General features: G+C 32.1%; 2 protein-coding genes across 8 annotated transcripts in view; one reads left to right on the top strand and one right to left on the bottom strand.

The window, feature by feature from the left end:
* The window catches only part of LOC111044950 (cell wall protein IFF6), a 117,143-nt gene that overhangs the window by 5,890 nt on the left and 87,067 nt on the right, over positions 1-24,186 (bottom strand). For 4 of the 7 annotated variants that reach the window (XM_039424470.1, XM_039424473.1, XM_039424472.1 and 1 more), the window contains exons 4-6: positions 18,006-18,278; positions 10,328-10,442; positions 7,934-8,094 (exon numbers count right to left, since the gene is read on the bottom strand). In XM_039424470.1, the coding sequence (XP_039280404.1) occupies positions 7,934-8,094; positions 10,328-10,442; positions 18,006-18,278 (549 nt within the window). Of the gene's footprint in view, positions 1-4,500; positions 4,648-7,933; positions 8,095-10,327; positions 10,443-18,005; positions 18,279-24,186 lie in introns of all 7 variants that reach the window. The other 3 variants (XM_039424467.1, XM_039424471.1, XM_039424469.1) reach the window with 1 other exon arrangement.
* The window catches only part of LOC111044952 (keratin, type I cytoskeletal 9-like), a 176,306-nt gene continuing 161,451 nt past the window's right edge, over positions 9,332-24,186 (top strand). Inside the window, exons 1-3 of the mRNA XM_039424461.1 lie at positions 9,332-9,476; positions 15,227-15,344; positions 23,205-23,313. The gene's annotated coding sequence lies outside the window, so the exon portion shown is untranslated. The remainder of the gene's footprint in view (positions 9,477-15,226; positions 15,345-23,204; positions 23,314-24,186) is intronic.

The following is a 24,186-nucleotide window of genomic DNA, read 5'->3' as shown; positions in this document are numbered from 1 at the left end:
ATACTTCTCATTAAGTACAATGACAATAATTGATATTTTCAATCATTGAGCGTCTACTTCTCCCAACACAATAATCATTACCTGATGTTAACAACGTTATAATAGAATATTTATATGAATAATAATAAGAGCATATAATATATGTGGTTGCTCAAAGCAATTCTGTGAGAATCTATCTGAACAGTTACTTCACTTCCATTGTTACTTTACTTTACTTCAATTTATCATGATATAATTTATCATAATATTGGCTAATATTATAATGCAGTTTTGAATAAATGAATTCAGTCATTGATAAGAGAGCATTCTATACGAATAAATTCTTGAAAAACACCACGCAATAAAATAATCTCATTTTATTTTCATTAGGCTGATGGTTATTTAATCTGGTACCTACTGAATTTTATGAAAATTATTATTGCTACAATATTATCGGAGCTTATGCATTTTTGAGAATATATGGAATTTAAAATTCAATAACTATTATCAGATCATATTATTGCAGAAACTCATTCGTCCAAGTTATTTGAATATTAGACTTTCAGTATTTTGAAGCGGAACTATCTAGTTTCTCTTCATTCTCACTTCTCACTTTTGTATGAGAAGAACACGACAATTAGAAAATTTCAGGTGGAATCAAGACATTTCATAAGTATTATATTGCAACATAGAAATCAAACCTATATAATAATAAAAAAATATCAATATGTGCCTATGACTCCTCTCTATAGGTAGTTGAAGTTTTTATATATGACTAATATTTTTCCTCTGCTAAAAATTTATTCACTTTATATGACTCACCTCCAATTTTGTTTATTACTGTAACATAAAGTTTTATCACAAAATCAATAGCAAAAATTTCAATTGCGAAAACATACATTATCACTTTTATCATCTTCACTAAAAGTGAATTTCAGCAACTTCATTCATCTATGACAGAAAAATACAAACAATTCAAGTACCGTATTCAATATTATTTCATGAACAAAATTTGCCAGTTGAAGATTTCTGAATCTTTATCTTTCATATTCTTAAAATATTTTGATTTATTAAGAGCACAGAAAATATAAGAATAAGTAGATATGAATTTAATTATCATCTATTATAGAATATTAGCTTGAAGAAACAATCTCAACTATCATTCGGATGGCTACATTACACTTATAAGTAGATATTTTTATGAGTAGTGGATATAAGAAAATAGCAATCAATTGAAATTATAAAATAATTATAACTTTGTTTAGAAATGTATCTTCAAATAGTTGCAAAATATTGATTCATTGCAATCGAGTAAGTTCCTAATTTCATCAAGTGTTTACTAAATTTGTCCAACGAAATTGAAATATGGTGCGCAAAATAGTTTCAATCTACTTTTTGTTTATAGTCTACTGTGTTTATGCTGTATTACTTGTGTTGTTTACGTGTACGTGTAGTATAATAATCTATGTCTGCTCATAAACTATTGTGCTCGTCAAAAAATCTCATCAAATTTTCAATGCCCATCTACCGCTATAAAACTATAGAATAACTCCATGGTATAAAAAGTGAGAACACAACATAAAATAACATTGAACATGCTGCATAACTTATAATAGTGTTGAGACATGTGGCCTATTACACTTGACTACTGGAGACAATCAACCAAAAACACCAAAATCAGCACAATATACAAAACTATTTTACATAATGGAAAACATTTTCCTGTTTGCTGGGATAGATGGATGTGGGATGAGATTGTGGCAGGCTTTGACATGTAGTTAACAAATGACAAATTATGTTGTAGTTTATTAGAATATACATCGATTAGACCCACTACCAAAATTATAGGAATGAACCACATATATAATGTACCACATGTCAAGCATACTCTTGTCTCTTGAATGAAAATTAGTTAAGAAATGTACATCAGTTGCAGTTATGTGGGAATTTGATTGATTTTAGTTATAATGAGTGGTCTCATTCGATTAGTGGGTTGATTTTGTTAGAACATTATAAACATTTATAGATTTACACATCTTATGTACTCTACCACAATCCAAAAGTAGCGTAATTAAGAACAATCTTATATGAGAGGAAATTTCCCGATCACTGGGTATCAAATCAATCCTACAATGGTCCAAATAACAATCAACTCTCACTAAGATTCTACTCAACAGCAAAGATGAAGAATACTCTTTACCAAAGTTAACTATTCAAAAACATAGAAGTGACGAGTTACCGTTAGAAATATTAAAATGTTTTGATTCTATTGACTTCTTTTACTTCTCTGTTGAAGAGATATTCAACAAAATATCAGTTGATATACTCATATTTACAAAATAAAAATTCGTTATTGGGTTAGATAATTGATTTATTCACAATAATCACAAAACTTTTTGTTATTGGTCATATTTGTTAAATGGTCAGAGCTATTTACAACACAATTATGAAATAAATACTCTACCTCACAAATACTTTGCTGTTGAGTCACAAAACGTCAATTTCATTTGGTACCGTATATTTTAACTATTTTACTTTTAAGTTTTGAGGTCTTAATGCTCAATTCCTCAAACTTACTTGTCTAAGATAGTAGTGAGAATGATTTAAATTATCTGCTCATATGAAGACAGTCCCACCTCATTTAAAAGTAGGCTATTCCACGAACTATGTTTGTTGATTTCCATTTTTCAAATGGAAATAAAATGCCTTTCCTGGTGCATTATAGTTACATTGGCAACTAGTGATCTTACACAATATTGCAATGGCAAGAGTTTGCATCTCATGAAATAATTATTGCATTACTCATATCAGTACTGTTAGATTTGATCTGAATCTATAATGTATTAAATGCGCTCACTACAGTATAATTATTATATTGTTTTATGGTGGAAATTTATATTCCAATTTGTGTTGTATCGAAACGTATATCCCAGTGATCTTCGATAAATATTTCACTATTTTCTGTCTGAATCAAATAGCTGTTCTTGAAAATAGATTATTTGGTGATTGGAATTTTATTATTTCTGGAAAGGGTTAATATGATGAGGATCGATTGAGGACATGTGTGATCAGAGTCTTGGAAAGCAAACAGAGAAATGTTTTCCATTTGAATGTCTTCACTACACTGAAAAACTGTAATTCATAGGAATAATATATTCTTGAATTACAAATTCGCAGTGAATGAAAAACATCCATGAACTTTATATCAGAATCAGTGATTGGAATTAATGATATTATTCCAGGATTACACGAGCGAAATAATTTTCTATTAGGTTAAATTTGTCAGTTCATCAAAACTAGTTATCATCGAATGCGTTATCATTATTTAGATTTTTGGAAGATTCTAAACTAATTTTCAATTAAATTATGTATATGATACTCTGTGATGATGATTTAATAAAGTATATCAGATCAAGGATCTTAACCATCACAACTCATAAAAATTAGTTTGAACCTTAGTGATTCGATTTGATCCCTGGGTGGTTTACCCCTTGGTACCATTGTGATGTTACAATTAGAAAACTCTTGAATTTATATTAGATGATTATACCCAGCTTATTTGTAAGTCTAATTATGTTCAATCTGTGTGTGATTGGTTGTTCTGATGTAATCTGAAATTTTCGAATCATTAAAAATTATGAAATTATAATTTGATTTGCTCTAAACTAGAGCTCTTATTCAGAAACAGTGGACCCATTCATAATTTCTGTCAAGATGTTGGTAAATGGAACCGATAGCTTTTCTTTAGGTGATAGGTGAAAACTATCAAACCTTTCTGGAGAAATTTGGTAGCACGGCACCATAAATCACAACTTGGAAACGATGTTGTGTTATTTAATAACTAACTACATTCAATCATTTTAAAAGAAAATTTGCTAACTGAAATCTTTCTACATCCAAAATAAATTAAGCTGTTGGAAACGAGTTGTTACTTGTTAACAATGAAACAGGATATCTAATTATTAATCTTCTAATGATCCTCTCTTCATTTTCAAAAGGAAATGTCAGTTTTTTCCATGATTTATCTTAAGTACCTATATTAAAATCTTTTTTTTTCCAATTCAGTGTAGGCCTATGGCCTATTCCTTCTCCTTAACCTCCACTCATGTTTCTAGAGTTTTCAATTCAGTGTTCAGATTTTAATGCTCCACTAATGCGTCTAATATTTCCAATCAAATGTTTGATTCAATTAAATTTGAATAACCTAATTTTGACTATTTCTATCAACATTTGGGGAAAAAAATGTTTTGGGCTTTAAGCCTGTTGCTCCTTTCTCAATCATTCATAATGAGTTGATGATGATGTTGTATCTACGAATGTATTAGAAGATAATTCAGTGTTCCGGATTTTAATGGTCAACTATGAAAATGAAGGAATTCAACCACAAAAGGAACGCGTTCGGTGGAAATTCAGTTTTCACCCCGTAGCATTATTACTGTCTCGATGCCGAGCTATCATTGATTGCCAACCACTGATTCTGTTAGTGCTTGTACTACTGCGTTGATTTTCGATGTTATTTACCAGGTTTGGTTGATTGCCGGTCAGTAGATGGCGGGCCGATTGTTTGGCAGACGGCAGCGGGGGGTAGACGGGCAGTCCTACGTCGTCCGTCCCGGCGAGTACGCGATAGACCGTGCCTGCCATACGCGCCGCTCCGTCGGCCGTTCGCTGCATTACAACACACACATACACGGTGCGTGCATTTAGAACATTTATAAAGCACACCACACGCACCTCGCACTCGGTGAGGCGACAGTGTCTACTGCTACAATCCTCTCTAATCTCTACTATCAACCTTTACTGTACTATAACATTTATATATACTGTAGTCTTTTTACTGTTGGTATTAAATCATTTCTACTTTAAACCTACTGTAGAAATGATATATTTTCTGTCTGTCTATATCAAATTTTCTTCCAATGTTTTCCTGCAGAATATGATTGGAGAAACAATTCCTTGCCTGTGTTTCTTAATACTTGGAAACGTTCTCAGATAAGCATCCTCACGTACAACTCATAATTCATATTATTTTTCCACCATAGAATGGTACAGGTGATAATATCCTACACAATACCTACAATGGGCTACTGTAAACTTTCTAGTTTAATAAAGAGTAAGCTAATTATTGCTCAAATTTTCACCTTATATTCTCCTATTTCCTTGAATGGAAGTAAAAGTAGAAGACTTCCCATCTCTGAAAAACTACACCATTGCCTGCAGTTTGAATTAATGTATTCCAGCTTTAATTGCCTGAAGTTTGGATTGATGTAGCCTATTAAAGCTTATAATTTTATATCTCAGTGATCTAATGGATTATAAACATAACAAAGGATAATAGATTATTAATCCAATAACAACAAATATTTCAGTTAAATTTACTGGCTGATGAGGAAATAAACTTACAGTGTATTAAAAAATCTTGGATGGATTTTTATTTATATTTTTGAAGGTGATGCCAACAGTGGATGAGATTGAATGTGATAAATGGTGGTGAAAGATGGCTGGTGTTGCATTCAAACAAATATTACATTGATAATTTTCGTAATGTCACCTAGATTAAAGTTCAGGTTCACATAGCGGTGTAGTTAGAATGTGGATGAGTTTGAAAATCTCAGTTTGGAGCCTAATAAATATCTTGAAATTGAAATAATAATTGAATTTCTAAATAGTATCAATAATCAAAGTTGTATATTTTTCCATATGAAACGAAGAATTGCATTTTTTTACAAAGGAAGGATTAACTATTGGCACGGTGCTAATTGGGAAGAATATTTTCTCTCTTTTTAATTTAATATAATGTGAAATTATTGTGATCGATCCTCTACTGGAATTCAACAAGCTCTACCAATCATCAACAAAAATGTATTGAATTGGCTATCTACAAATTAATATCACCCACAAACAATGAATGAAATGTATAGCTTCCCTTTTAGATTATTCAATATATTCTGAGCTTATTACCGTAATACTCATGATCGAAAATAATTATCACATTCAAGATTTTTCATTTTCTATCAATTAATCTCTGCTATAGTTCATCAATTTTCAAAGCTCACGATATTTTCAAAATGTATTGTAACTCAATAATTTATTCATCTTCTTTGAGAAATTTTGATTCAAGAACAGACTGACATATTATCATATTTCAAGTCCCTATGAGGATCAATGCTTTTCTAAGCATAAGGGTCATTATCATAGAAAAATTGAGGATTTTTGATACATAAGCGGCGTAGAGCGTACTATAAGATGTGCAAACACTGGTGTACCTAGACGGAATTCATGTAAAAAATATATTAATTTTTAGTGTGTGAGCGTATATTAACGAGCTGCTTTACTTAACTGATCATGAGATTTATGGGCTTTAATGAAACAGGTCTTGGTATAAAATTTCTAATCTCTTAAATATTGATATTTCAACATTTCAAGTCAAAATTTGATGCAAATAACTCTGACTGTTTGTGAACTGGAATAACAAGTGCAGAAAAGAATAGCAGTATAAAAATTGAGCACAATGTAAAAGGTACTCCAATTGCCTAACTGGAACAAGCTTTATAAAAAACTCAACCAGAAGCAAACTGGTTGTCAGAAGCTGGAATTGCGCAAACATTAGATTTCACTTTTATCTGACAGTTCTATTTAGTTCCAATAAACTTCCTTAATACCAGTCATTTTCAGTTTCAACTTTCATAGCTCATCGAATGACATTAAAAAGTTGTAAAATTTCTTCTTGCCTAAAAACAGAATACTATTCATTTTGTAACCTGTTATACAGACCCAAGAGGAAAAATGTGAACTGTTACCTATTATTTTTCTAAAAATACATCTTATTATCGCAATAGGTTTCCAAAAATGTTAAGGTTCCTGTTCAAAATTCTCAATCAATTTTTAAAAAATGAGTTATTCCTTTTCAATAAACATCCATCCAATTCTCAATTTAATATTTCTTAGAAATTCAATAAAACAGTAGAAAAAGGTCATTTTTATGAGATGTTTTAAACTTATTGTCATTATGTTGTTGACGATTCCCTATCAAGCATTAATAAGATTGATAATTCTGTTAATAATATTTTTAGTTAGGATATCACATACAGCATAATATTATACTAAATTGTGCAAATTTGGCAATATTAAATTCTTCCAACTGATAATAATTGCAGTCAATATTCTGCAATATAAATACTATGAGTGGCTGATTGTCAACAGCTAGTCGTTTTCCAAATCTATGCTAATAATATTGAAATATGCTAAAAATAACCTGATAATCAGAAGAATGCCTTTGAAGTACGTATTTTTCAAGCCAGGATGACAACTATAGAAATATTCCAATATGATTAAATTGTTATCTACTAGGCTATTACAGCTTCTTAGAAGATAAGTACACTAGCAACTCAAAATAAAAATGATATCTTCGTTCTAGTATTTCATGTCATGAGTGGAAAGCTGAATGTTAGAAATTAATTCTTTTCATAAATAATACTAATTTAATATTTACAGCGTATTAGAATGATAGTATCAAAGTGAAAGTCATGAAAGATTTTATGTGAAAATGAACCAAAACAAAAGAGTTGAGAAATGAAAACTAGAACAGTAAAATTATAGAATGATCATATTTTTTTGGTGATAGAATAATTTAGAATCAAATAAATAATTTGATAGATTGATATAGAATTTCAACCAAGCCCCCTATTTTTCTTAAATTCCCAATCTTTTTCCATGAATTGTAGCAGGCTCCAAAAATTACTTACTCAGGAAAGTCATATATTGTTGGAAACAAGGTTCTCCCAAAAAAACCTTTTCCATTGTAGCTAGTGATTATTGGGAATAATAAATCACAAGGAGATTTTTGTGAATTTGAAGGAAAATCATACAATAATTGACTTCTCAAAGACATCTGCATTACTTTGCATGCTTATCCACATCACTGAGTAGATTGAGCTGCAATGAATAGACTTACCCTGATAATATCAAAGAGGAAATTGCCCGAGCCACCTCCACTGCCGCTTCCACCGCCTCCTAGATTGAAGTTGAGCAATCGTTTGTTTCTCGGACTGTCTTCACTGCCTTCTCCTTCACTGTCGGCGGCACTGTCTGAAGAGTCGAGATCGTTATCGTTGTCTGGCAACATGCGAGGCAAAAGCGAAATATTTCAATTATATATCAATACAAAAAACGATATATTTGAAGTAAAATCACAAATACATTAGAGATGAGATTTGAATGACTGATTGACATGTGCTTAAGTTTACGATTGAGTTCTGAGGTAGAGTTGGTAGACTCTACACTTCATTCATCCCTACCCAAATTTCATCACGTCCAGGAACTGGAAAGTACATTGTCTTCCACTCCATGATACCAATACGATTCAAATAAATAGATAATTTGGATAGCTTTCATCCCTACTATGGAATACAATTGAATGGACAATTATAACTAACATGCGGATAAAAAACATAGAAATATATATTCTTAAATTATTCTCTATTTCTATCAAATAATACTGTAGGATGCAGGAGTATTTTAGTTCAAAAACTATGAATGAGAACCACAGCTCAACTTTTACTACATCCCAAACTACTGAGATTGGCTACTTAATGCAGATCAGAAATTATAAATAAATAATACTGTATTGATAAAATTAGACATTGCTTCTATTAATGCAATCGAGATTGTAGATAATGGTATTAATTTAATATAATAATATTATTAAATTGGAACATTGATAATAGGTAGAAATTCCATACTATATTTTTCCAATAACTCATAGTTGAAGAAATATGAAAAATCATTTTTCAAAGTAAAAACAAGTTGATAACAATATCCATGAAAATGTTTAAAAGATACCGGTTTTCTACAGGAAACAAGATAGCCTAACATTGTAATAAAAAGAAATTTAATTCGGCCGGGATTTATATCAATTTATTTTCAATTCAATTTTAAATAGGTGTTATTTGATTACTTAAATTTATTCCTGAATCTGATAGAGCATGATTTGAACAAATTTAAATTTACACAACGATACATACCATATTCAGCTTAACCCGTTTTTAGGATACCCCTATTTTGGTCGTCCGCAATTTTAAACTTGCCGCTCTATTTGTATAAGCCAAAAGCATGACGCCAACATAGGAAAATCAAATAATTCAAAATTTCTACTGTGTTATAATATGATTTGCATGATCAAATTAGATTATTATTAGATGAAATGATTGTTTGGATTGATTTTTTAAGGATGAAAAAGCAATATCATGATTATTTCCTTTAACTTGATTTCAAATTAATCCTGTTAAAAAATATTAGATTTGAGTGGCACAACTGGAAAAACAAAAATTAAAAAAATGTAAATAATTAGACATAACCTCACTTTCTTTGAAACAGAAACCGAAAACCAAGCATGGAAGGATGGAAGAAAATAAATTCTGCTTTATATCTTATTTTATAATGCTACATATTTATTTATTCTGAACGTAAAATCTTGTGCACGTTTTTTTTTATCTATGGTGAGTTATAACTTTTTAATTTTAATGTGTTGAGTTTGATTTGAGGTAACGGATACTTTAATACCGGTATGTGATTTTTTGTTTATGTTATTGTAAGAGAGAGTTATCTAACTTACCAGGCACATCAAATGAGTAAGTATTTAAATCTGATATTCACTTTTCCAATAATTTAAAACGTAGGCCCAATTTTACCACAATCGGTACATATTGAGATATCAACTTATATCTATATAATTTACTCAAATAAATAATTGTTTATCAATCCATCACTTTTTCATAGAAAGATTTTGTCATAGAAAAATTGAAAACACTCATGTGTACACTAATCCACAAGCAAGCAATCCACTAACAAACAAGTCCACACTACTGTAACAATACGGTAAGTGCAAAAGAAATAGAATAGAAATCAATTCTATGACTGAAGCAGTGATAGCTTACGGTATCTTAGAATGAAACTCATCAACACTCAAAATTAGAATTTTAAAAACCGTTAATGATTAGTTTTTTATTACTTTATCTTGAAGTTACATTCTTTAAAGCCAGTGATACTTTTTATGTAATTAAAAATGGTTCCCTAAAGTTAAATCATTCTCAAAAAGATGATGCGCCAATGAAAAAGCTCATTACTTTGAAAGACCTAAGATCTGTACCTACCTAGGCTTTAGTATACTACTCTAATACTACAATATTAGTACCACAACATTTTACATTACCAGTAAAATATTCTACTGTTTAGCTAGTTGAGCATGGCAGAATAATTCTAATGTTTACATAATTATTATGTTTGCCTCCCGCATACTGATTACACATGATTTGAAATTGAAATTCGGAAATTATTGTTGGGCACGCACCTCCAGTTGCTGCTGTCTGTTGGTCAGAGTTGTTGTTAACTTTGGCAGTATCTCTGGCTTTTCGCACTTTGACCTCTGATACCTGTGACTCTGCTACCTGGTTTTCCGAATCACTCTGCGACATACAAATTCAAAAATCAACAAAAAGAAACATTACACATAGTTATTCAATACTTGCCTAGAGTACACTATTTTTGTTTGTAATATGATATCATAAGTGTTATGCAATGACCAATTAATTTCTAAACGATTAAGTAGCTGCTTTGTTATGGTTACGTGTTTTCAATTTTTTATTAGATTTAAATTGATGCAAATAAAAGATTTCACAAGCAATTCCTTGCTGAATGAGTTATATAAGCTTATTGTTTTTAAAATTAGTTGTGATAAATGATGCACTTTTTCATTTCAATTTAGTAAATGTTGTGAATTAAAAAAAATTGTTGTGATGAATGATTCTCATCCAATAATTCAACTTGATAATGATTGTTAGTTGATTGATTTAATCTCTTTTAAACTCAAAGTTTTGAAGGTAATAAGGAGACTATGTGTTTCAACGTGTATGAAATCTATGAAAGTGTGAAAGGAATTATAGTATTATTTGACATAAGTTGAACATGAGAGGAGTTGGGTGATAAGGATAAATGAATCAAAGTTATAAAAATATAATTCGCGGGTAAAATTCATATGATCCAAATTGATATTTTTCTCACTTGGTACTTTTGGTATACAGCATAATGCTCCAAATCAAACATGCATTTCATTTTATTCTTGCAATTTCTGATTCAATTCTTCCTTTAGAATGGGAATCAATGTACAATGGGAATAGTTGTTAGTAAAATTTAAGTACGGTACGGTGAAATTATCTCAAGAATCACTTGTAATTTCTTTCATTCACATCAATCAATTAGGTAGTTGATAGCTTAAATATTCGTAATTATTTAAAGATGATTACATATGAAACGTTCAATCATATTTCGTTTATCGTCTTCTCTAAAATAATATATATTTAATTCTTTATAAAAAATAAATAACATTCATAAAAATATTATTTCTTATGTATACCCAACAGGATTAATTATTCTAAAATTCTATTAAGAAATTACTAAAGCATACAATAAGGCTTCCACTCTCACAGGTATCTGTAATAGCCTAAATTGACAAGTTCATTCTTTAAAGTAATACTTGAACACCTTGCAAAAGATAATTTATTATGTATTTTAAGTTCAAGTTTCGGGTTGAACCACATGAATACCTTGAAATTCAGGTATCAAGCTGGTTATTTGAACAGAACCTTCAAAATATTTCAAGTTCTGAAACACTTGATCAATTTATGAGTATTTAAGAGTTTTGTACTTTCCCATTTCCTTTTTCATAATTTTCATGTCAACAACAAAGTTCATTTATAAAATTGTAAACTTCTACTTTGTAAACTCAATTTCCAGATGCACTTTTTTATTACATACATTTCACTTAAACATCAATAATCATCAAACTGAAAAATCAGTAATGAGGCTGATCAGTTATTTCATGCACATCATTACATCATAATGAAAAACCTCTGTATTGTATTTTTAACAATTTTTATAATTATCATCTCTGTGATGAACAATCACATAAATAAAATAAATAACACATTCCTACTTGATAGATTATAATTCTACATATCTCATGAAAGGTTCAATATATTCATTATCGCTCAGGAAAAATACGCCTCGAAAAACTATTATATTGTACCTGAAAATATAAAAATATAGAATCGTAATCAAGTGCTCATTTTGAAAGTGAGAATAAATCTGTAAACATTCCAAGAACAAGCATAACATTCTTGTGTTGTAGAATACCAAGTACAGTATAACAATGATAGAGAATTATAAAGTTAGCTCATGCCCGAAAGTCCAACTGCCATCTAACATCAACCAGTCGTGTTAGATTGTTAGAGCCCCCTTTTGTTTTTTTTGTTTTTGCGGGGTTAAGTCAGTTAGAGGCAGAGTTGGGTTTCAGGCATGTTACAAACAGATATGCATGCTTATTCGCTACGAAATATTAAATTGGATGTTTCAAAATGGAAATTCTTTTCCTTGTCTATTTTAAGTTATTCAATCTGAAATTTGCTCATTTTAAGTATTAATTGAAAATAATGTTTGCTACTGTATATCTAAAAGATGATTAACTTGCTGACCAATAAAAAAATATTATTTTTTAATTGTTCACTACCGATAATACTTTTTACATCTCAGATTTGAAAGTAGACAAATAAAAGTAACGAATTACGAATAAAAATATAGTTTTGAATGTTATTAATTTGTCTCATGATCTACTGTAACCATATTTTTACATTATTTTGTAGTTACAAATAAAAATTCTACTTGATATTTTCATTTTAGTTCGTAGAATATGCATGAAAATGGAAATGTGTAATGAAGAGATTTAGGAATATTATATTAGAACTTACATGACTAGATACATTTACTATTTTCATTGAATATCAGTGATTGAGAAAATTTATTTTCAAATTATCGAATGGATTGAATCTAAAATAAATGAACTTTTCACAAATCTTGAACAAATTAGCATGGATTTTGTCAGTCAAGTATCATCTTGATTTAAAAAAAATCTCTAGTAACTGTTCATAATATTAAAAATTTTGAAATGATATATTATGAATGAAAGTAGAGAGCTCAAAGAATAGAAAGAGTTCTAAATGAAATTTGAAATTGATGATGATGAAAATGATTGTGATGGTGAAGTGATTAAAAAGTCACAGATTGAGATGGTTCTCAATATTGGTAGCATGATTCAGTCGAGCAAATTAAACTGCCTGTAAAAGTCTGATTGTACAGGTAAAGAACAGTGACATGCTTCTCCTGTTAAGTCAGTGATACAGGATGACTGTACATAACCCATGCTTTCCAAAAATGAGTAGCCTACCTACCTTGGATACAAAATTGATGTATTTACGCCTAACACGTCTCTCAATCGGATATAAGACAATTTAGAAAATCTCATGTCTTATTTATGTTTCCAGTATTGTATGGTTTATTGGATGTGATATTGTGAATAAATAAATAAAAGAAAAGTAATGGATTGAAATTGGAAAGTTGTGGTGTGAAAAATATCCTCTCTCCTCCAATCATGAACACTTTTCAAGATATCTCTCACCATGGATTCAAAAGTATGTCTGAAGAGTAGACCTATAAGATTGGCACATTGTTGAGTTTGTTCTGTTCCTAATATGTTATTGTAATAGTGTTTCAAAATTTGGGATGCTAACTCTGCACATAGATGATTAAGAAGCTGTATATCCCTATAATCCGTTGCTTGGTATCGTAGTAGTGAGGGCAGTATTTATGAATTGGATGCATATTGAATGTCATCTTCAAGGTGGAATCCCTAAGCAACGAGTTCAACGACTTTTGAATAGAATCAAACATCAAGTAGATGGAGGACCACATTGTGAGTTGTTCCTACATGTGTGGTCAAGTTTATTTGACTGTTTTTTAATCATTGACAGATTAAATAAATCCAAATTGTTGTATAATATGAGTGCCAGTAACCTGCATATTGCATCATGACAGGAGATCTATGAAGACATGAAGCTAATTGCACAGTGCGGCGATTCGCTCTGATTGCCGGGGCTCAGGAAATTTCAGTCCACATTGCACAATGCCTGGATGAAGCGCAGACACTTGAGTGTAATTGAAGTAAGCAGCCCGGCATCTCCCAACCCAACTGACCACACACTCAACCTTGGTGCAGGGAAAGGCATCACTCATTCACAATCACCAGCCTCCAGATGCCTACGTTCATGTGACAGATTATTTTGATTTTTATGAACCCCGAAAGACTTTCTCTCTTGAACCAGCCTATTATGTGAATGAAAGTTTGCTTATAACAAGATGCCTAAACGTTTTTCAATGACTGTTCTGTTTAATATGACTCGGTAACAATGGAATGATATCCTTTCACTTGGAGGAGTGTGATCGTTCATCAAATTAGTTTGGGGCCTTTGGAAACGCTCCAGCTTGTTTTGAAGGACAAGCTTTTTTTAGAATCCCTTTTCGTAGAACATGTCTCCATTAATAATAATAATAATATCGTTTGACCTGGCTGGCTCAGGTCCGGTGTTAGCGTTAGCGTTTTCAGGTCGCTCCTTATCAATTTCAGAGCCTCTGACGTGATCTAACTACTATTTCCAGGCAGCTGGGACCGACGTGGGTTCAACGGGTTTAAATTGGTTTAACGTGTCCAATTAGAACATTTTCCTACTAGCCTACTTATTTAAACCGAATTTTGTGCAATATGGGTTGCGCGACTTGCCGAGTACTCTCTTGTTTTACAACCAGCAACATGTAGGCCTATCTATCAAAATGATTCTATGTTCGGTTGCAAAGCAACCAATCATACTTGGCTTGAGTTGTTTTTAAAAATCGCTTATAAACACGGCCTTTGTTACTCGCACAAATTTAGGTAGGCCATTTCTAATAATTGATTAACTAGTATTTTTCAAGGAAAGCTAGAAATTGTCCATAAATTTCTCATTTTTTGGGAGTTGAATCGAATTGAAAGGTCTTCCCGATGCTACTGGCACTCTATTCATCAGTCAAATCCTGAAGGAAATCAAGAATCAATAAATAATTTTATTCCATAACATTATTTCCAGTTTGAATCATGATGGTTGAAACAAGATTTTGTTGTATAATAATGCTGTTGACTTTCTCTTTCCAAAACTCATAAATTCGTCTAGTAGGAGAAAGACTCTAAACGAGTGTGCACCAGAATCTAATCGTATATATTCTAGTGACTAAGGATTTAGTGTAAATGGGGCACTAACAATAAAATGTTTGCGAACTTATATACTTGTGTGGAATAATTCAAAATAATTAAATTGCCATTTTACAGGTGAGCCTTGGTCATATGCAAGGATGGAAGTGTTTCGATATTCTAGTCATCAATTTGATCAACTTGGAAAATCTCGGTGCCTGGGCATTATGCTATCGTGATACAACAATAGTTCAAGGTTAGTAAAGAGCAGAACGTATCCGTCTTGCAAGTCCTTGACAATATTAAGCCGCAAGATGATGAATAGTGATATCAAGATTTACTATTCCCACTAGCTCTGTGATTATGGGTCCAAATATTAGGCAAAGTACACAGTTGAAACATTACATTCAGCCTACAGGGATAATCCTTGTCCTAAAATCCAATAATACAGTGCTACATAGTATAATATATTATCCATTGAACTGAATATAATCAAATTCAAAATCAGCCTCGTGGGCTGTAACACCATATCTTCTATCTAAATTTTGTAAATTGAGCTAGATTCTTGCATAAAAACCTTGAAAAACATAACTTCTCATTGAATAACTTGCATTGAAACAGACTACATCTGGGGTAATTTGTTAGATCATAGAAAAGATTGGATCCAAATGGAAGTGCGTTGTTATTTTTGCCTTGAATTTGATTCTAACGTGGTATAGTTAACATTTTACTTGTTGAATCTTGGTAGTGAATTAATAAGACAAAACAGAGATATGAAACTATAGAATCAGTAGTACAGTTCTGGTAATTTATGATTCTCTCAATTTTGGAAAGTTTCTTGAGGTGAATGCCTGGAATATGGGTGAATGTAGATTACAATACTGATTTTGTTGTATGCATTGCTGTCTCTAGTGGTATGTTGGCCTAATAGAATAATTGGATGGTTGGCTGTCGTTAACGTATTGAATAATCTTCCTTAATTTTTGGGGTTTAGGATAATTTGAACATGTAAGTGTCAGGGAATGAGTGGTCAGTTGGTGTTCTTTCTCATGAAATTTTAAAATTCCAACAGATTTGACAAGTTGGTACATCACAAACGGTTGAGAGACATGTTAAACGTTTTAGAACAATTTTTCAAAAATTAATTACCCTATAATTTTGTTACAAATTACTGGAAGCTTCTCACCATTTTATTCCACAATTGGTTTAATAACCTATGTTGTGAACAACGTAATAGAAAAACACCAGACCATTTGAACACAATTATCTGAATTGTTTATATACACGAAAAGTGTCCCATACAGTCGTTATCATATGAGATAAGTTGAAGAGATAGGAGATGATAGAAGATGTGCAGTTGAGAGGTCACCTCCTCCAAACACAGGCCGATACATGAGTGCATAAATTCCAACACCTTCATTCTCATCACATAACATTCATGCTCTACACATTGCTAGTCTTATTTAAAGAAGGATTAATAGAATAATGATTATATGGATAGGAATCTGGCTGCAGCTGAAATGGAAGAAAACATGGAATAAGTTGAAATGGATTCAATTTCAGTATAAAAAATCAACCTCTTCTGTTCAAATGTTGTTTTTAGGTATTATTAAATATATTTGAAAGTTTATAGTTTGGATCAAAAGTTTTACAAAATGAGTAATCCTGACAATTTATTCAAATTAAAAAGTGAACAGGTTTTCAATTGATCCTCCTTATTAATTAACACGATCTGGTAGGTAATGGAAACAATTCCATGAATAAGACATGGATTTGTACCTATACATAGAGGTTTTGACTTGTAATGGACATATATTTTCTTCCAAGCTTTTTTTTTTAGATTTGAGACCACTGCATACTTCACCTGACAACTCGTTTTAAAATATTTCAAGACTTTGAGAACTGAGTGTGAAGGTACTGTAAGTGTACAGTATCGTCCCATTACAAAGATACTACATTGTAGAAGAGGTCCATTGTTTTGAGACGCGTAATTAACTCACAAAACATGCTGTTGCAAGTGTGAAAATGTGATACTAAAATAGAAAATACAGTTTTCAAAACTTGATACTGTTGTCTAGTAACAATGAATTTGAAAGAAAAAACAACCGACTATTCGACAAGTTTTAACACACTCCATAAGTTAACTACGCAGAAAATAGTCTGGTTTGTGATTTGAAATCAAATAGTGACCCATTAAAAAATGTCTACAATGAAACTGCTCTAGCAGAGTGTACCTGACTTGAAAAGTGATGCTTGAAAAGTGATGTTCACTCTACCTTTACATCACGTGAGAGATATGATATTGTAGATACAATTTCGACCGATTGAACAACTAGCAATATGTGGTTCACTTGATTAGGCTTGGACAGTAATGTCTATCACGTAATATTATTATTTGAGATCAATTATTGTCACCGAATAGTGATTGAAATGGAGAACTTGAAAATGACGTGGAGACGTCCACTCTACCACTTGAAGCTACTTATAGATAGGAAAAGTAGAGATGGAAAGTTACTGACGGATAGAGCTTCTCATCATGTAACTTTTAAACAATTTAAATGTACCAGACATCTGTCTGAATTGAAATTTATGAAAAGAGACGGAATGAAGAGCCCTGGTCATCAGTAATTTCCCGTCTTTGCCTTCCCTGTCTATGAGAAACTTATAGTGCCAGCGTTAGTTACTCTGTATGTGATTTGAGATCTTATTATGTCTGACAAGGTGTGGTGGACAAGGAGAAGTTTGGATAGTGATGTCCACTCTACCACTTGAGGGAGTTTGTTGTGTGATTTGAGATGGAATACGAGGTTGACGTGGTGAAGTAAGGATAGCGATGTCAACTCTACCACGTAAAGGATGAACTAGCAATGTGAGGAGCACTAGTGTCGGCTGACAAGAAGGTCGGTGGAGCAGTTACCGCTTGGGTGGTGGTGGAGTCAGCCTCTGTGGTGGAGGCGGTTGAGTCGGAGTCGGGGGCGGTGGTGGTGGTGCTGTCCCCACTCTCATCCTCATCCTCGTCGTCGTCGACCGAGGGCGGGTAGGTGGGCAGTGTGATGCTGACCTTGCGGCCGCTGTCGCCCGACGAGGCGGTGCCCGTGCCGCCCCCGCCGCCTGCCCCGCCCCGCAACACCAGGCGCCCGATCAGGCGGAACGCCAGTCTGGTCAGCATCTGGATCTTTCTGTCCACTATCTAGTCACAAGGTGCACACTGCTACTAACCACATCGCTACTATCGCACACTACTCTTAATCACTACAGAATCATAGTTATCCGATTGATTGGGCACTTTACTGGCCCAATATGAATGGGTAGATAACCCATCATTGAATGGGTAGATAACCCATCATTGAATGGGTAGATAACCCATCATTGAATGGGTAGATAACCCATCATTGAATGGGTAGATAACCCATCATTGAATGGGTAGATAATACATCATTGAAAGGGTTAGAGAGATCGTTTGACGTCTCTGAACCATCAAACTTAATTCATCCCATAAAATCACTTCACGTATGGGCTACTTTATTCAAATTAATAAAACAAATGTAAAAAACTTTTAGTACCCTTTATTAAAAGCTTTAAAATATTTCATCGACTTGTTTCGACCAGTCGTTAAAGTACCCTTTATTAAAAAACTTTAAAATATTTTAACGACTGGTCGAAACTAGTCGATAAAATAGTTTAAAGTTTTTAATAAAGGGTGCTACAAGTTTTTATTCATTTGAATTCATCCCATATTTTATTTGTTGAATCGAGCAACCAAACTATATTTAATTGTTTAAATAGGTCACTTGCTTTCTAAGCCACTGTGACCGCTCTCAGGGTAATTGGTATCTTCAATATAAATTATCCTCAGTTTTGCTACTATGAGACTCATACTAAGATTGAAAAGATTGATGATTTTAAATCATAATAGAACTGGTGAGCTCTTAATTTTCTCTTTGATTTTTCTGAAATTGACTTATCTTTGATAGAGCTAAACATTTAAAAGTTAGAGTTGAATATACTTTTATAATAATGTTGAGTATTGTATACTCAGGAACTTTTGTCAGGGACATCCCATCAATAAAAGCCATAGGAATATTTCTTTACTTTTTAGAGTTGAATCTATGGAATCTAGGGATTATCAGCTTATATATACCTAGAAACGTATAGGGATCAAAGAATACATTGAAAGCAGTTCCAATTAACACAGTAAATGACAGGCAAAATCAAGTTTGGTGGTTCAGTTATGGCGGATCAACACTTCTCAAGAAAGTTGTTGATTTTTTTCTATTACTTTTCCTGATTTTTTCCGGTTCCATATTACTTTGATTCCCAATCACCTTGACGTTTTCCATATAATTTGGCAGTAGCTAGTTTTATATGTAGTGCGAACACCCACACTTCAAACTTGCCAAATTTTATGAGTATTCCTATAATTATGTTTAGCATGCAAATTTCGCTATACTTTTCCATGATGCTCGTTTGGAGCAATATGCTGTATATTCAATTCGGGGATGGTAATTGAAAAAGGGATGGATGATGTAAGAGTCAAAGACATGTAATGAGAATTATGAAATAAATCAATTCATTGCCTGGAATGGAATTTAACGTGCATGATGCATGCAGGAAATATGATGTAGGAGACTGTACTGTAAATAATAACTGTGATATCATAAATCAATAAATTGAAAAAAGTCTGATCAAAAGTTATTATTCAAACTTCAGTTGGTGTAGATAAATTCAATATTTAGAATGAACATATTTGCCATTCGTAGATGCTTCATAAACAGCAGTAATTTATATAAAATATAATCCCATCTTGCCATGTAGAAGATACATTTCTTGGAATCCTGAATGCAGAATCACGAATCACAGAATCAATGACATTTGAACAAATTATTGTTGTTGGCATAAATAATAGTTATGCCCTGATGATGAACATTAAATAGGTATGGAGCCAAGAACTTGCAAATGTAGGTTTGCTTAGTAGGTAGTTTATTGAAACTCTCATTCTATTTAATGGAATATTAGTTTATAATATGATTATAAAGAGGATGGATAAATTTGAATGTAAGTAGGCTTAAAAGGAATAAATTAAATATAATTTTAATTAATACGATTCAAATACTACTTGATGAAAAATATATTTTAGATATGTGTTTTTATGCTATTGAAAATATTGGAATGAGTGGCTGTAGGATATTAGGGTAAAAATTTACTTAGATATTAAAATTTAAGTGGAGATTAAAGTTTGGATGAAAGGCAAGCGATATCAGGGATAGGGTTGGTCAAGGTTACCGTAGTGAGCAATATTACTCCTAAAATGGTTATTCACTATTCACTTGTGTCATTTAAATCAGGATACTCCTTAATTAATTGTCGAAATATTACACTAAATACTTCTAAGATCAAATTATAGCTTCTAGATATAGCTTCTAGATTTCAGTCTCATGATTGAAATGCTCAAACATTTCTAATCAGAAATGATTAGAACTACTGTATTGCTTTCATTCAATATTTCATCTTTTCCAGTCTGACTGTTCTCTAGTATTTTTGTTTCTACATCTTAATATATCTTATTCTAGTCCAGTGAAGACCAATATAGTTTGAGTTGAAAATATATTACATGCAATCCTATGATTCCTTACATTCTAGGAGGAAAGTTGTTTATTACTTTCCCTCCCATCCAATTCTTGTTTTTTGTAGGAATGTGATGATCTTCACAAAATGAAACTAATGTATATTAGTTGCTTCCAAGCTTTTTCGTTATTATGCCATGATCAAAATTCTTATGTAGTTACCACTGAGACTTTACTTCCACTCATTCATTTTCATACTTCACAAAAACCTTCGTATCTTGATTTACATACTCATTATCCAGAGTTTGTTAATTCTCCATTTAAACGATCAGACGAGTGAATGTTGTAATGTAGTGTTGATTGTGATTAATTGTTGTGTTCATTGATTCCTGATAGTGAAGGAATTACTTAATTTATTGTTATAATTCATGAAGCTGCGAAGTGAAGATGATCAGAAATTCCATTCTATTCCCACCCCTATCATTCCAGTCATTGTTGCGAAGTTTTCCACAATACGGCACCGGACCACATTCATTTGAAGAGATTACTCCTCAATTTGCAATAGAAAGTGCAGTCAGTCAACTGTTTTAGAGGCAATCACATTAAATCTCCTCACAAATGCGATAAGCCGCTGGCCGGAAGCAATGCTGAGATTTATAAGATAATTCCTTGAAGGAAATGGAAAATATGCCTGACAGTCAGAGATTTCCATTCTGCTAATGAGGCAAAGGAATCTCCAGAAACTGTTGATTTAGGAACTTGAGCATCTTATTGCCCAGGAATTAGCTAGGGAGCATGAAGAATGTGGAAATGTATCAACATTAACCTGTATAGACTGAACACTTAGTTCAATAACTTATTCTTTCTTTAAACGACCAAATCTTTTCTGAGTAAAGATTTCATGCTCAAAATCCTTCCTAATGATCGTTTAGTGGAATATTCAAGCAATCGGCTTTCAGATAGCCAATAAGCTCGATTTATTTTATCTTTCTACAGTCAGTTAACATTCTTGATTTTCCTGTGGATGTTAGAAGAGCATCGGTACTAATAGTTTAATGATTAGATCACTCCTCAACCTACACTTTCTATCAGCTTCTTGTCAACAAAATATTGTCGTCAGAGCAGAAATATCATCTTTATTCATTTGCTCTTTCACTGTGCTTCTTTAGTGTAGTTTTATTGTTATCCTTAAATATAATTCATAATTAATCCTCTGCTGGAGAAATTTCCTTAATGAATCATTGCACAATAATTGTTTCTCGATAATGCTCACATTAAACTCTGTGTACATTAATTTACACTCGGTAAATTTTAATTTTGATTATCATTATCTCTTCGTCCGCAGTTTCAAATATAACTGTAATATGTAGGTACTCTTGATTACATTGTTTTTGTGTAAAAATTGAAAATTAGCTTATACACAGATTATTATAATCAATGCCTTCCAAAGGATTTTGTGTTGTGTCATCTAGTTGAAGTTGGAAACTTGGTGGAAAATACGAAAAATTATGCAAAAAACTTCTTTTTAGGTTCCAAATGAGCGAAAATACGGTATAAGTACCTGAATTGCGCTGGGCAGTTACGTCACATTTTCAAGTTGCTTGTGTGCAACTCAATGTAGTGTAGTCACACAATACTAAACTGTTTATTCTAGCGTAACTCATAACTTCGAGTTAATTTTCGAGTTAACCAAGCTCTACATTATTCATGAGCTGTAAGTATAGAGTCCACGTACTCCGCATACGACTATTCCTTTTCTGCTCCAATAGATAGTGAAAGGAGAAGTCCATATGTTCAATATTATTTGTTCGACCTTCAAACGACCTCCAGAATAATATATTTGTATTTTATCTTATGAATTCGGGGAAATTCAGAGTTCTATTAAAACATTTGTTGAGCTGAATGACTGATTAGTCCAAAATTGTTGCTTTAGATAATTTAGCAACTTATCCAAAAGGCTTGATCGTCAATGTTTGACGCCTATGAAAGTCTCAGTGCTATTCCACTTTTCCCAGCGACATTCCATCCTCATCAAATGAATCTTTATCAGCATCTTCTAAGTATGATCACCTTTCTTTTTCAGCTCATCACGTGGATCCTATTGTCTCTCTAATTCTTCGCTATCTCATTTGTTGACTGTTGACTAATTACTTGAGGATTTCTAATTCGACCCTATATTCTCAAATCAACTGTTCCATCCAGTCCTGTTCAGCTAATCTTATGTCCTTCAGCTCAGTTACATTCAATGAATTATGGATTTTATTTTCACTACAAAAACAGTATGAATTTTACAAACATTTTTCGGAAATAAACTGAACAGCGTTATTGAGAAGATTTTTTATTATTTAAACGTTTCAAGCATCTGGATTCATAACTGTCGCTTTGAAAAAGTTGCTTTCATTTTTAGGGTTTGATACTCAATAAACTCCTGAATCCTGAAACAAACAGGAACTCAGGGAAGGAATTCTAGTTATTTCCAACACATTGTAGTAAGCATCTCCGATCACGTATATTATACTCGTATATTTTTACAAAGGGTTTCTTCATTGCAGATGAGCTGGTGAAGGAAAAAGGCTAGCACTCCAAATCTAAAGGATAATGGCTTGTAAAAAACCGGCAGTATACTCTTCACAGGCGGATGTAATCCGAACTAAATGTCAGGTAAGCTAATCATTATCCTATTAAATTTCAACTCTTATTACTTCTTACAATAGAGAATCCATGAGTTGAATGAGAATCTGTTCGATGATTTGTTCCATTTGAAGCCTCCAAGCTCGTATAAAATGCTGCCCGAATTTCATGTTAGGGTTGAAAGACTGCTCTATGTTTTGGAATACGATAATTTCCATTAAATACGGAATAGGAGCGTCGCAGGAGGTCGGAGAGGTTGAAGGATTACTGGAGAAAAATACGAATAAGGAGTGATAATATTATTAAACAACATTTTTCAACTTGTCGAGCTTATGCAGTCCAATGCGACTTCAACATAAAAAACCGATAATATTTATTTATACATTGATAGATACAATATCATTCTCAACTATGAATGATTGGGAAAGAAACAACAAGCTTAAAGCCCACAACTGTTCCTTTCCCAAATTTAGAAAAAAATTGTTCAAAAATAGGTTATGTTTACACTTCATGATTTTTGACTTGAAGGGGTTTAAAGTCCCTATTCTCTGCTAGGGTACCCCCATTTTGTTTCATCATTATCTTCTTTCATTTATATTGATCAATATCTTTTATCTCAAGCAAACTCATTATGTTTCTTTAAAAACGAAGAATTTATATTAGTATAATCACCTTGATGAATTTACTAATTTTCAATCGTCGTTCTGTTGTGTATTCGTCTTTGAAATCTTAATTTTGAAATCTTGTCATTGAAATAACTACTGAATGCACATTAATCTAAAAGGTAATCGGTGCAGTTGTAAATCAGCCAATCATGCGTTTTTTCCAAAGAATTTTACGAATTTCCTCTGTGAGTATAGGAGGAACGTATATCCATAGCTGTAGTATAGTGAGATTTCAATT

Source organism: Nilaparvata lugens, chromosome 3 (genome assembly GCF_014356525.2).
Source record: "Nilaparvata lugens isolate BPH chromosome 3, ASM1435652v1, whole genome shotgun sequence".
In the NCBI taxonomy this organism is placed as follows: Eukaryota; Metazoa; Arthropoda; class Insecta; order Hemiptera; family Delphacidae; genus Nilaparvata; species Nilaparvata lugens.
This window is presented reverse-complemented; position numbering and strand designations above follow the sequence as displayed.